At 41.3% G+C, this 11,748-nt stretch overlaps 1 protein-coding gene across 1 annotated transcript; it reads left to right on the plus strand.

Annotated features, from left to right (window-relative positions):
- The first annotated feature begins 1,533 nt into the window (after positions 1-1,533).
- Positions 1,534-10,297, plus strand: LOC137172731 (protein phosphatase 1 regulatory subunit 3C-B-like). The gene is made up of 3 exons (XM_067577342.1): positions 1,534-1,757; positions 4,796-5,247; positions 6,173-10,297. Exons 1-3 carry the CDS (start codon positions 1,747-1,749, stop codon positions 6,757-6,759), a joined length of 1,050 nt encoding a protein of 349 aa, XP_067433443.1. The 5' UTR covers positions 1,534-1,746; the 3' UTR covers positions 6,760-10,297.
- The last annotated feature ends 1,451 nt before the right edge of the window (positions 10,298-11,748 follow it).

Genomic DNA, 11,748 nt, shown 5'->3' on the forward strand with positions numbered 1-11,748 from the left:
TTGATGAGTTTTACCCAGAACCCTGGTTTTACCTAACTACATCAGGCTAGAATAGTGCGTCACTCAGAAAACAGTCAACCAATCAGAAGAGAGGAGCATTGAGCAGACACAAAGTGGGACAGAAGCTGCATCCATGGCTTGTACAGCTGTAACAAAGTCCTTTTAGACCATAAAAACATGCAAATGACTGTAAATAGACCACAAAAATGAAAATATTAAACTGGGAGGGGGGTATAATATGACCTAAAAAACATCATTAATATATTCCAAAACTAATATCATCCAACCAAAACACCAGAGAGAACTGCCTGAAAGTCACATCCTGCGGTCTCTGATGTTTGAGCAGAAGTTTAAGTGTTACATGAGAGTTTGACAGCAGACTTCAGTTTGGGCTGAATCTCCATAATAGGACTCTGTGCTCTGGGTCATTTAAATATTTTTTTCTGCCCTCTGTGTTGTCTGACAGGACTCTCCATCCTGAGATCTGCTAACTCCTCTCATGCCAACATTTCTCTTCAGCTAAAGCTTCAGTCACATTCACCTTCAGTTCAGTGAAACTGAACTTCAAACGGTTCAAAACAGGAAGTGATGTAACAGTTTTGATGTAAGCAAGTAAGCAAACTGTATTCTTATGTTGCTTTTCAAATTACATTTTTCATAGGAAGAAGACAAGGGGAAAGAGATAGAAGACATCGATATAACATAACGTTAATTAAGTTACAACTCAGTCAGTAAAAAGACAACAAAAACAAACCAGAAGCTACAGAGCAACAGATGTGTTGCATCAAAATTGTTTCATGTAAACATCAAATTTACCTACAGATTAATTTGGCAGCAACACATTCTCAATCTGCTGACATCTCACAACTTCAAAATCCATGAAAACACAAGAAGAGACCAGGACAAAAACTGAAACAGGTTACATGTAATGACCCGTTTATCTGATCTTATATACAGAGATGCATATTTCCTGTTCTATTTTCTGTCTATAATAATCTTTAGTAATATATAATAATCTATAATAACCTGCAGTAATTTGAGTTTTGTCAGAAGTCTTAAAACATTTGTGTGTAATTATTCGTGCTTTAGTTTAATTCAGGTTTTTTTTAACCTGCTTTGTTTTAAAACGTGTCTTTGATAATATACAAAAGTTTTCCATAAATATTTGTTATTATTAGTAACATTAATATTTAGTTTACTCAAGTTCATCTAAAAACATTTATTTTTCTTTACTCTCTTATATACACATATATATATAATATTTTAAACATATAAAATATAACAAATATGTTCTTCTTATCATTATATTGTATTATATAAATCAGCTTCAGGCTCCTGGCAGTCTGAACTCAGGGACTAAAAGTCAGGTTAAGTTTCCGGCCAGCTGTTACGTCACTGCTTTTTTGGCTTCTTAACGATTGGCTGAGAGAGTGAGCAGCTGACGTTCCACGGCGCTGATTGGCTGTTACACATCTCTCTCTGTCTCTCTCTCTCTCTCTCTCTCTCTCTCTCTCTCTCTCTCTCTCTCTCTCGCTCTCTCGCTCTTCCTATCTGTCCTCGGGGGGCGTGACGGAGCGCGCGGAGCGGACAGACTGCTGCTCTTTTTCTCTAAAATGGCTGAAATGTGAAACGAAAAGAATAAAAACAGAAAGAGGAACAGAAAGCAGGAGGTTTCCGGTCTGTTGTTGTGGTTTCTGTTCGGACTGGCGCGGATTCTACTGGATTCTACCGAGACTGAAACTTTCAATGAACTGCAGGTGAGAGAAAAGAAACTGCGCCACAGCAGCAACATGTCGGTCTGTTCCTGTTCCTCCTGTTCTACTGACCTCTACTCATCTTCTACTGACCTCTACTCATCTTCTACTGAGGTCCAGTTTAGTGTTTACTGAGTTTAGTTTAGTTTGGTCATTTTCATCTTAGAAAACTCAAATACGTATTCAAATAAATAATAAATAAACAATAATAAGTCATTACTCTTGAAGCATTGACAAACAAAGCAAGTTTATCCTGACTGGAAATGTTCAGGCTGAAGCTTCAGCTTATTGACATACATTATACTGGACAGTGTCATGAAAACCTGGTCCAGGTCTGAGTGCTGGACCCCTACAGTGAGGGGGTTTGGTCCAGGTCTGAGTGCTGGACCCCTACAGTGAGGGGGTCTGGTCCAGGTCTGAGTGCTGGACCCCTACAGTGAGGGGGTCTGGTCCAGGTCTGGGGGCTCTGTCATGCTGGCATGGTTTGGGTCCACTTGTCCCCATAGAGGGAAGAGTCACTGTTAATCAATACAAAGTAGTTGTGGGAATATCTTTGTGAAGAACGGTGTTCATCCCTCCAGAAGACTTCAGAGACTGAAGAATCAATAACAAGGCTGATGAACATCATTGATCATAAAGATCTTCCTCATGTGGTGTTGTGATGATGATGATGATGATGGTGCAGAGCGCTGTCTAACACGTCAGCTGGGTTGAGATCTGGTGACTGTGAAGGTCATAACATATGATTCATCCTGGAAGAGACCACTCCCATCAGGATAAAGCTGATCACTCACAACTACTTTGTATTGATTAGCAGTGACCCTTCACCTCTAAGGGGACAAGTGGACCCAAACCATGCCAGCAGAATGCCCCCCACGGCATCACAGAGCCCCCAGATGTATGTATGTTGTATAAACCCAAAAGTCCCAAACAAAGTTCATACACACATTAATGTTCAAACCTCAGTTTTATATTTGTTAATCATCTTATCTTTAAATGAAGTGTAATACACGTCTTTTATTTCCTCTGACTGATAAACATGTTTGTTTAGTATTTGTTCTTGTAAACATGCAGATTCCTCTCAGTTCGCTTCAAACAGCTTCTGGATAAAATCCAAAGCATCTTAGTTTTTACTTTATTCATTCTGATGAACGATCATGTGAGTTTATAAATGATATGTTGGTTGGTTTGTGATAATCAGCTGTTTATGATCCTTATAGTTCTGCTCTGTAGCAGGAAAATGTCATTTATGTTTCCCCAAACCTCCACACAGTAGTAGTATTGCAACGGACCGCTCATGTTCTACTGAGTTCTACTCATGTTCTGCTCTTACAGGGTTCTGTCTCATTGTATTTATTCCTTTTATTGAATTTAATATTTATTATTTCACCTTCCAGAGTGAACTGACCACAGAGCAGTTTGACTTATTACCTCTGATGACTTTAAATTGAAACGATTTCTAACATGGAAGATATGAGAAGAAGTAAAAACAGTAGAAGCTTGTGTGTTCTGCAGGAAATAATCCAGATAGACAGAATATTATTCACAGCCGGATGAACGTACAGAAACATACAGAAGATCAACTGTGTCACCGCCAACACAAAGAGGATTAAAGAACATCTGCAGTCAGATTTATCGCAGTAAATCAGGTTTAACATGTCAGAGGCTGCAGATAGTTTGTGCATTAAAATGCTTTTTTTAATTTTAGGAGAAATGAATCAATGATTTGAAAAGAACATTTGTATAAAGTTGAAGGCTTCATGTTTGATGATATTTCAGACCGAACACTGTGTGTGAAATAAATACTGTACATATATATGAGCTGTTTGTGCAGGTTTATCAGTCAGTTTAGTTCAAGTTGTTGATACAAAGTTTTTCACTTCCTGTGATGCAGTAAAGATGAAGACCTTGAGATGTGGTTGAAAGTCAGTAGTAATGTTCAGCGTGGACGGTTTTGTTTCATGAAACTGAAATAAATTTTGCACACAGAACGGGCATGTATATGTGTGTGTGTGTGCTGACAGGTTGCTAGGTTACAGGTGTAAAAAGTAAATAAAGCAGAGTTGTATCACTAAAGAGAAGTTCAATATTCTTTATTTCTAGTCTGAAGTTCTGTATTTGTCCTCATGTTTGGATGAACTGATCTACTAACTAGTATTGTGTTTGTATCAAAGCTGATATATCTGATGAAAACCCGTCAGTGAGCCACATCGCTGCACTGGTCACATGTTCCTTCATCATGAAGAGTTTGGTCACGTCAGTTTGTTTAGAAACGGATCCAAAGACTAATAACTGTGATAAGATTGTCACATATCAGAACTTGTTGACTTTGTGCCACATTATAAATATCTCAAAGACCTTCAGTACAAAGTCCAGAGGTTGTGATATGAAGCTGTGAACAGAACTGTTCCTGCACATGCTCAGTGGCGTCTGCCCTGCACACAACCGCTCTACAGAGACTGAAAACATGTTAGATAAATACTTTAATTATCACAACGGGAAATTAAAATGCTACAGCAGCCACCTGACATAAATCTAATCAAAATACAAAAACAAAGAAGCAAAAAAGGCAAAAGAAACAAATGCAATTAAAGGCTAAATTATATATATTATTAGTCTTTGGAGCCGTTTCTAAACAAACTAACGTGACCAAACTCTTCATGATGAAGGAACATGTGACCCAGTGCAGCGATGTGGCTCACTGACGTGTTTTTAATCAGATATATCAGCTTTGATACACACACAATACTTGTTAGTAGATCAGTTCATTGTTGGTTTGGATCCAAACATGAAGACAAACGTAGAACATCAGCAGAATGATCATTTTAACAACACAACCCAACATCAGTGGCAGAGGACAACACCACAGATCTTTCACAGATGTAAACTTTATGCATAATGTTCTGTCTCATAAATCTGAACATTGAGAACACGTTCTGGCTGCAGACGTCAGTAACAGTGGTTCTAGTATGGAGCCATGTGGAACACCAGATCTCTCTTCTTCATGTCTGGAGGACTAAAGCTGTGTTCTCTGTCTGCAGGGTTCTCCACATCCTGAACCCTCGCCACGGGGGTCCGTCTCCCATCATGCCCGTCGACATGGCCGTGAGAATCTGCCTCGCCAGCTCGCCTCCTCTGCGCTCCTTCCTCAGTAACTATGACAACCGCTGTTCTTCCTCTGCAGCCGCTCTACTGCCGCGCTGCCAACCACTGCGACCGTGTCTGGCTTCCGGTCGCTGCAGCGACACCTTCGCTAGCAGCAGCATCACCACGGCAACGGCGGCCTCAACATCAGCGTCAGCGGAGAACAGCAGCCAGGCGTGGCTGAGGAAGAAGAAGAAGAAGAGCGTGGTGTTTGCAGACTCTCAAGGTCTGGCGCTGACCGCCGTCCACGTCTTCAGCGAGTCGGAGGACGACCTGCTGAGCGAGCTGCAGTTCCACCTGACTGAGCTAGAGGACGCCACAGGCAGACTACACCTGGGAGACATCACAGGTGACTCCGCTGAAGAACAGCAAATATTAATTAATATATAATATTAATACTCCAAGTATTTTCTCAATTAATCATTTTGTCTATAAAATAACAGTAAATAGTGAAAAGTGTCTGTTAGATCAATAGTCCAGAATTCAAAGATGTTCAGTTTATTATCACGTATGATGAAGAAAAACTGTGAATCTTCACATTTTAGAAGTTACCAGCAAATATTTGTCAGTTTTACTTAGAAAATGACTAAAACAATTATTTAATTATCCAAATAGTTGCCTATTAACATATTGAACGACTAATCGTTGCAGCTTGATATTTATCCAGCGAAACATTATCTAGTTCCAGTTTCTCAACTGCAAACATTTCCTGTTTTTCTTTCTTATTCTTGAAGTAAACTGAATATTTTTAGGTTTTGAGGTGCAAGCTGATCTTCTGACATTTCACAGACTAAACAATTCTCAGAGAAAATATTTTACTGGATGAAGGAAACAATCTTTAGTTGCAGCGCTAAACTTTATTCATGCAGAAATAACAAAGTGCTTCACGAGGAGAAGAGAGGAAATCTAACATATAAGAACAGGAAGAATTCATTAAAACCTTTAAAATAAAAGAACTGAACTCAAGAGAAAGTCAAAGAAAACAGCTGGTTTAAGATGTTTTGTAATTCATCACCTCTAGTTTTCAGACCCGAGGCTCCACCGAGAGGTCAGACAGCCAATCACTAATCAGCCAGCTGTCTGTTGACCCGCCCACCTGCTCTGATAGGTCGATGCTGGTCATCATCCAGAGTCAGACATGTTCTGAACGAGCTGCAACGTTCTGATTCATGAGGAAACAACTCAAGAAGCTGTCTGCTGTTAAATCTCTTTAAATGTATAATCTGATCTTGTTTTCTGGTTTGAGTTCTCCTGACCGTCTGTTTCTCCTCCAGACCCAGCTGATGGGGGGTTGGGCCTGGTCCTGGACTTCACCCAGCCGGCTGCAGACTACCTGGACCTGAGGAACCGGCTCAAAGCCCAGCAGGTTTGTCTTGAGACGTGTTCAGTCCAGGACCGCCTGCTCTCAGGCACCGTGCAGGTCCGCAACATCTGCTTTGAGAAGTCCGTCTCAGTCCGGATCACCTTCGACTCGTGGCGCTCCTTCCAGGACGTTCCCTGCCACTACCTGAACAACGTGTACGGCTGCCCCGACATCGACACCTTCGACTTCTCCGTGATGGTGCCGGAGGTCCTCGAGCCGGCCGACAGGATGGAGTTCTGCATTCAGTACCAGACTCGGGACCGGACCTTCTGGGACAACAACCTCGGGAACAACTACCGACTGGCGGTGACGGATCCACACGGCAGCCCGACACGGATCCCTGAGAGCACAGCCGGGCTGCAGGTCCAGAGAGACGGCGGCGGGGAGGAGCGGCAGGAGAGGGAGTTTGATCCGTTAGGAAGCCCCAGGACGTCAGCAGGGATCTTCTCAGAGTGGCAGAGCTGGGGCCGGGTCGAGACCAGCGCCCCCTACTGGTGAGACCACCACAGAACGTGTTAATGTGCTCTCACAGGACTTCAGCTGCACTGAGAAGTTATTCCAGATGTTTGTAGAGGACACTGCAGACTGCTTTCACTCGTCACTTTAGCTCCCAACATGAGTTCATTTGAGTCTTTTGAAGACGAGTGTTGACGTCTGGACGGACTCAGGATAACTGTCACTTTAACGTCAAACTGCCTCGGCATAAATCTGTCGAACTCATCACGACACTCGAGCAGTTTGTCAGCACAAATCTTTTCAAATTTTCACCCAAAAACCAAAACCTGCTGAGGACCGAACGGATGAATCAGACGGAGACATGGGAGACCTCTCGGGAATACTTAACTTAGATACACAGGGATTCCTTCATCGATGCTCACAGCGTCACCTTTTGAAATATGCAAATATAACAAGTCTTTCCACAACATGACTGAGCAGCAGGAAGACGAAGCTTTGAAAAAGCATCAGAAGACTTGAGAAGTCTCACACACACGTATTCAGAAGTGCTTTTCTTTAAAACCTCCCAAACATTCATGAGGCCTTCTTGTGCTTCATAAAGCTTCTTTGTCATTTCTGAAACTCCCCAACGTCAGAATCCACGTGGCTCCACCAGGATTCAGTTTCATCGGCCTTTCAGGAGAGTTTCATCTGGATTTAAGAGGACTTTGAGTGAAGAGTGTGAAGGATTAATTCCACGTTAAACTGCAGGGCTTCTTATTAGACCTTTAACAATTAGTCGATAAATAGATTAGTTGCCAATTATCAAATTAATCGTCAACTATTTTGATAATTGATTACTTGTTTTGAGTCATTTTTTAAGAAAAAATGTCCAAGTTCTCTGATTCCAGCTTCTTAAATGTGAATCTTTTCTGGTTTCTTCAGTCCTCTGTGACAGTAAACAAAACAAGACGTTTGAAGACGTCATCTTGGACTTTTGGAAACACGGATCCACATTTTTCACCATTTTCTGCCATTTTCTGGACCAAACAACTAATCGATTAATGGAGGAATAACGGACAGATTAATCGATAATGAATTTAGTTGCAGTTCTTCTTCATATTCTTCACAACAGCATCACAGCTGAGAGATGCAGGGACGTTTAATCAAAGGATTACATGCAGATATGGCGTGTTTCTCACCTCATGCAGCTTCCTCTTTATTTCCTGCATTTTAAATGGAAACTTTCCCTCCACACTTCAACAGAAACCCTTCAGGAGGAGACCAGCAGGACGGCTTCAAGTCCTGCAGCAGCACCAGCCTGAAACACCTGAACCTGTCTGACAGGCAGGTGTAAAACTTCATAAACGTTTGGACTGAATAATGAATTCTGCAGACTTGGTTTGGGTTGTTCCGGTGTTAAACCTTGATGCCTTTAGGTGACCTGACCCGGTCCGGCTCTGTTGACCTGTGTGTTCTGTCCAAACCTGCATGTCAAGTCTGCAAAGCACAGTGGACATCCAGAGATGGACTGAAGATCTCAGCATCCGTGTATCCATGGCAACAGCTGAGGTCTGGTCCCCTCGCAGCCACAGTACCAAGTACCATATGACCAAAGTCCAGAGGGGCCACATTTGAATTCAGCATGAAGACCTTTTTATTTAATTCATATTGTTTGATTGGCAGCAGGAGCGACGCGATAAAGCCTCAAAATAAGATCTAGATTCATCATTTTAACTGATTTTTTTAAAATTTCAGCTGCTAAATGCAGAATTGAAACTTCATATTGTTTTTAGACAGTTGAGCAAGAAAACTGAAGACTGTGGTCATTATAATAGAAGACAGGTGATCCCACAGCAGCATCAGTCCCTCCAGGACTTGAGCTAACAAAGCCACACGTCACAGTTTACACAACTGTTGGTGAACATTTACCTGCTCATGGTAATAACTTTAGATTTTTTACACAATGTGCAAAAACAAGAATTCAAATGACCGAGTTCATTCCATCTATCACCCAGAGAGACCAAACCTGTAACAAGATTCTGACCAATCACAGACGGCGGGCAGAGCTCCACACCTTGATAACTGAGGCAAAAACAATAATGACTTTCTTCTGTTTGGTCTTTCAACTCTTTGCCATCATTATATTACTCAGGCCAAACAGGGTCTATAGTGTGAAGCCACCCTGCAAGGTTTCTTTTCCCCCTAAAACAGTTTCCAACATTTCCCACAATGCCTCAGTGTCCCGGGGTGTAGCTGTGACTGACATGAGAAAGATAAAGAAGTGATTCTTGTTTTTACTGTTTTTTCTTCTGTAGTTTGAGTTGTTGAAGTTAAAATTCTCCACTTTGTACTCGTTGCCTTCGTTGTAGAGATTCAGGAAATTCTGGTTAAACATCCAAAACTGCAGCTGTTAATCAATTAATTGATCATCAGATAAAAAAATCTGCAACTATTTAATTGTTTCATTAAATCAAAAATGCCTCTCAAGTTTCAGCTTTCAGCAAGTCTCAGTCTTTGATAATAAATCTGAAGTCTTTTTGGACCAATGATTAAACAAAACAGGCTCTGATGACATCACTTCTGTCTTTATGGACATTTTTCACTGTTTTCCAGCATTTTACAGTTCAAACTATTGAAATAATAATCAGCAGATTGATTGGTAATGAAATTAATAGTTGCAGTGCTAAAAACAGCCTATGTTGGAAGCAGGATGCACTGAAATCCAGATGCTGGGAAAGAAAGAAAGAAAGCAAGGAAGGAAGGGAGGAAGGAAGGGGGGAGGGAGGGAGGAAGGAAGGGAGGATCTGCAAAGCGGGCAAAGTTCAGTTACAGGTCTGTGATGGCTGAACAACGTGGGTCCCAGTCATCAGTTGTCGGGCAGATTAGGACGTTCTGGTTGCTGACTGTCAACATCGACCGCAGCTTAAATTCAGCTCCTGCAGCGAAGCTGTAGAAATCACATGACCACAGCGTTCAGAGGACATTACGTTCACTCCGAAAACATTCAAACATTTATTTGGTTGTATGTTTGTTCTTCCTGTTCGCAGCTGTAAGAGGCCACACCTCCTCCGTGCCCAGGTGAACCTCCTCCAGGTGTTGCTATGCAGTGTAATAATGGTAGTCTCCCACTGTAGTCTTGTTGTCATGGTAACTTCTGTAGGTGGAGGGAGAGAGAGAGCTAAAGCTATACCCGCACTTCCTGTTAGCTCCTGTAGCCATACCAGTTTAAAAGCCTTTACTAAGCTAAGTGTGTGTGCGTATGTGTGTGTGTGTGTGTGTGACAGGAAGTTGAAGGAGGCTGAAGGGAAATGAAAAGTGTTTTAAGTGTTGTTGAATATTTAATAAACGTGTTGAAGTTGTTGTCGACTGCCAACGTGACCTGAATGCGTCAATTAGCGGTTAGCTCGTGCTAACTGGACGTATGTGTCTTAACCGAGCTAAGCTAGCCGGATGCTAGCATTAGCAACTGTACTGTAGACAAGGCTGTAATGTGAAGTGCAATGTAATGATGATGTCATGATGCAGGAAGTGATGTAAGCAGGAAGTGGTTGACTGTTCCTTTTGTGTGTCCTTTAAGAAATAAAGTCTAATGTTTGTAGCAATGTCTCCTTCTGGTTTATTGTTTTTCTTCCTCCAGATGTTCCGACTAGAGCTGCAGTTAATTGATTAGTTCTAGTAATTGTTTTGAGTCATTTATTTAAGAATAATGTCCAAAGTTTCTGATTCAGCTTCTTAAATGTGAATGTTTTCTGGTTTCTTGAGTCTCTATGACAGTAAACTGAATATCTTTGTGGACAAAACAAGACATGTGAGGACGTCAGCTCAGGCTCTGGAAAACAGTTCAGTTTCATTAGTTTTAAACATCATTGAGTAATTAAAGCTTAACGGAGTAAACATTGGTTTGGTGAGATGTAAAAAACCCCAAAAGCTCTCCGAAAGACGTGTCACCAAAAAATGAAAACCAACAATAATGACAAAAAAGGAAAGTTAATAAAAGACAAAAACAGTTGAGGCAGAAACTGGGCGGTGATGAAGCTGAAGCTGGAACAGCAGCAGAGTGAAGAGATGAAACCTGACAGAGCGGCACAGACACACACATGATTAACATTCCTCTTTTTATCTCTGATTACTGTCCAGCTGACTGAAACTTCAGCCGGAGAGGAAGAATCTCTTTATGTTCCTGCAGCAGCGTCCTGACATCACAACGTGTTTCCATCAGCCGGTTTACACGCAGACTTTCAAACATCTGAGAGGAAAAAGTTTAACACTCAGAAATGTTTTTGCTCTTTCTGAACTGTTCAGGTACAACAGATTTATTGATAACACCAGATCAACTGTTTGATTGTGATCTCTATAATCTCACCGACAGACAGTCTTTATCAAACTCTCTTCAGTTCAAACAGCTTCATCTGACAGAATCAACATGAATACACAATATTAAAAATGATGGATTGCAGAGAAAGTTAAAGATGGCAGGAAGTTGTGACTGACAGCTACAGACGGTCTGTGATCTCCCTCACTGTATTTTAATGCAGCTGACTTCATGTACAGTGCTGCTTGAAAGTTCATGAACCGTTTAGAATTTGCTCTATTTCTGCATAAATACAACCTAAAACGTGATCAGATTTCCATTCGAGTCCTAAAACTAGATAAAGAGACATCAGTTAAACAAACGAGACAAAAACTTTATACTTGTTCATTTATTTATTGAGGAAAATGATCCAAGGTTACATATTTGTGCGTGGCAAAAGTATGTGAACCTTTAGGATTATCAAGTCATTTGAAGGGGAAATTAAAGTCGGGTGTTTCAGTCAATGGGATGACAATCACATGTGAGTCTGGGAGGACTGCCTTATTTAAAGAAGAGAAATCTGGGTCTTCACTGTCAAACTCTGAGCTTCACAACACAGGTTTGTGGAAGTGTGTCATGGCTCAAACAAAGGAGATTACTGAGGACCTTAGAAGAAGAGTTGTTGATGCTCACCAGGCTGGAAAGGGTTATAAAACCATTTCTGAAGAGTTTGGACTCCACCAGTCGACTGTCGGGCA

This window comes from Thunnus thynnus, chromosome 20 (genome assembly GCF_963924715.1).
Source record: "Thunnus thynnus chromosome 20, fThuThy2.1, whole genome shotgun sequence".
Lineage (NCBI taxonomy): Eukaryota > Metazoa > Chordata > Actinopteri > Scombriformes > Scombridae > Thunnus > Thunnus thynnus.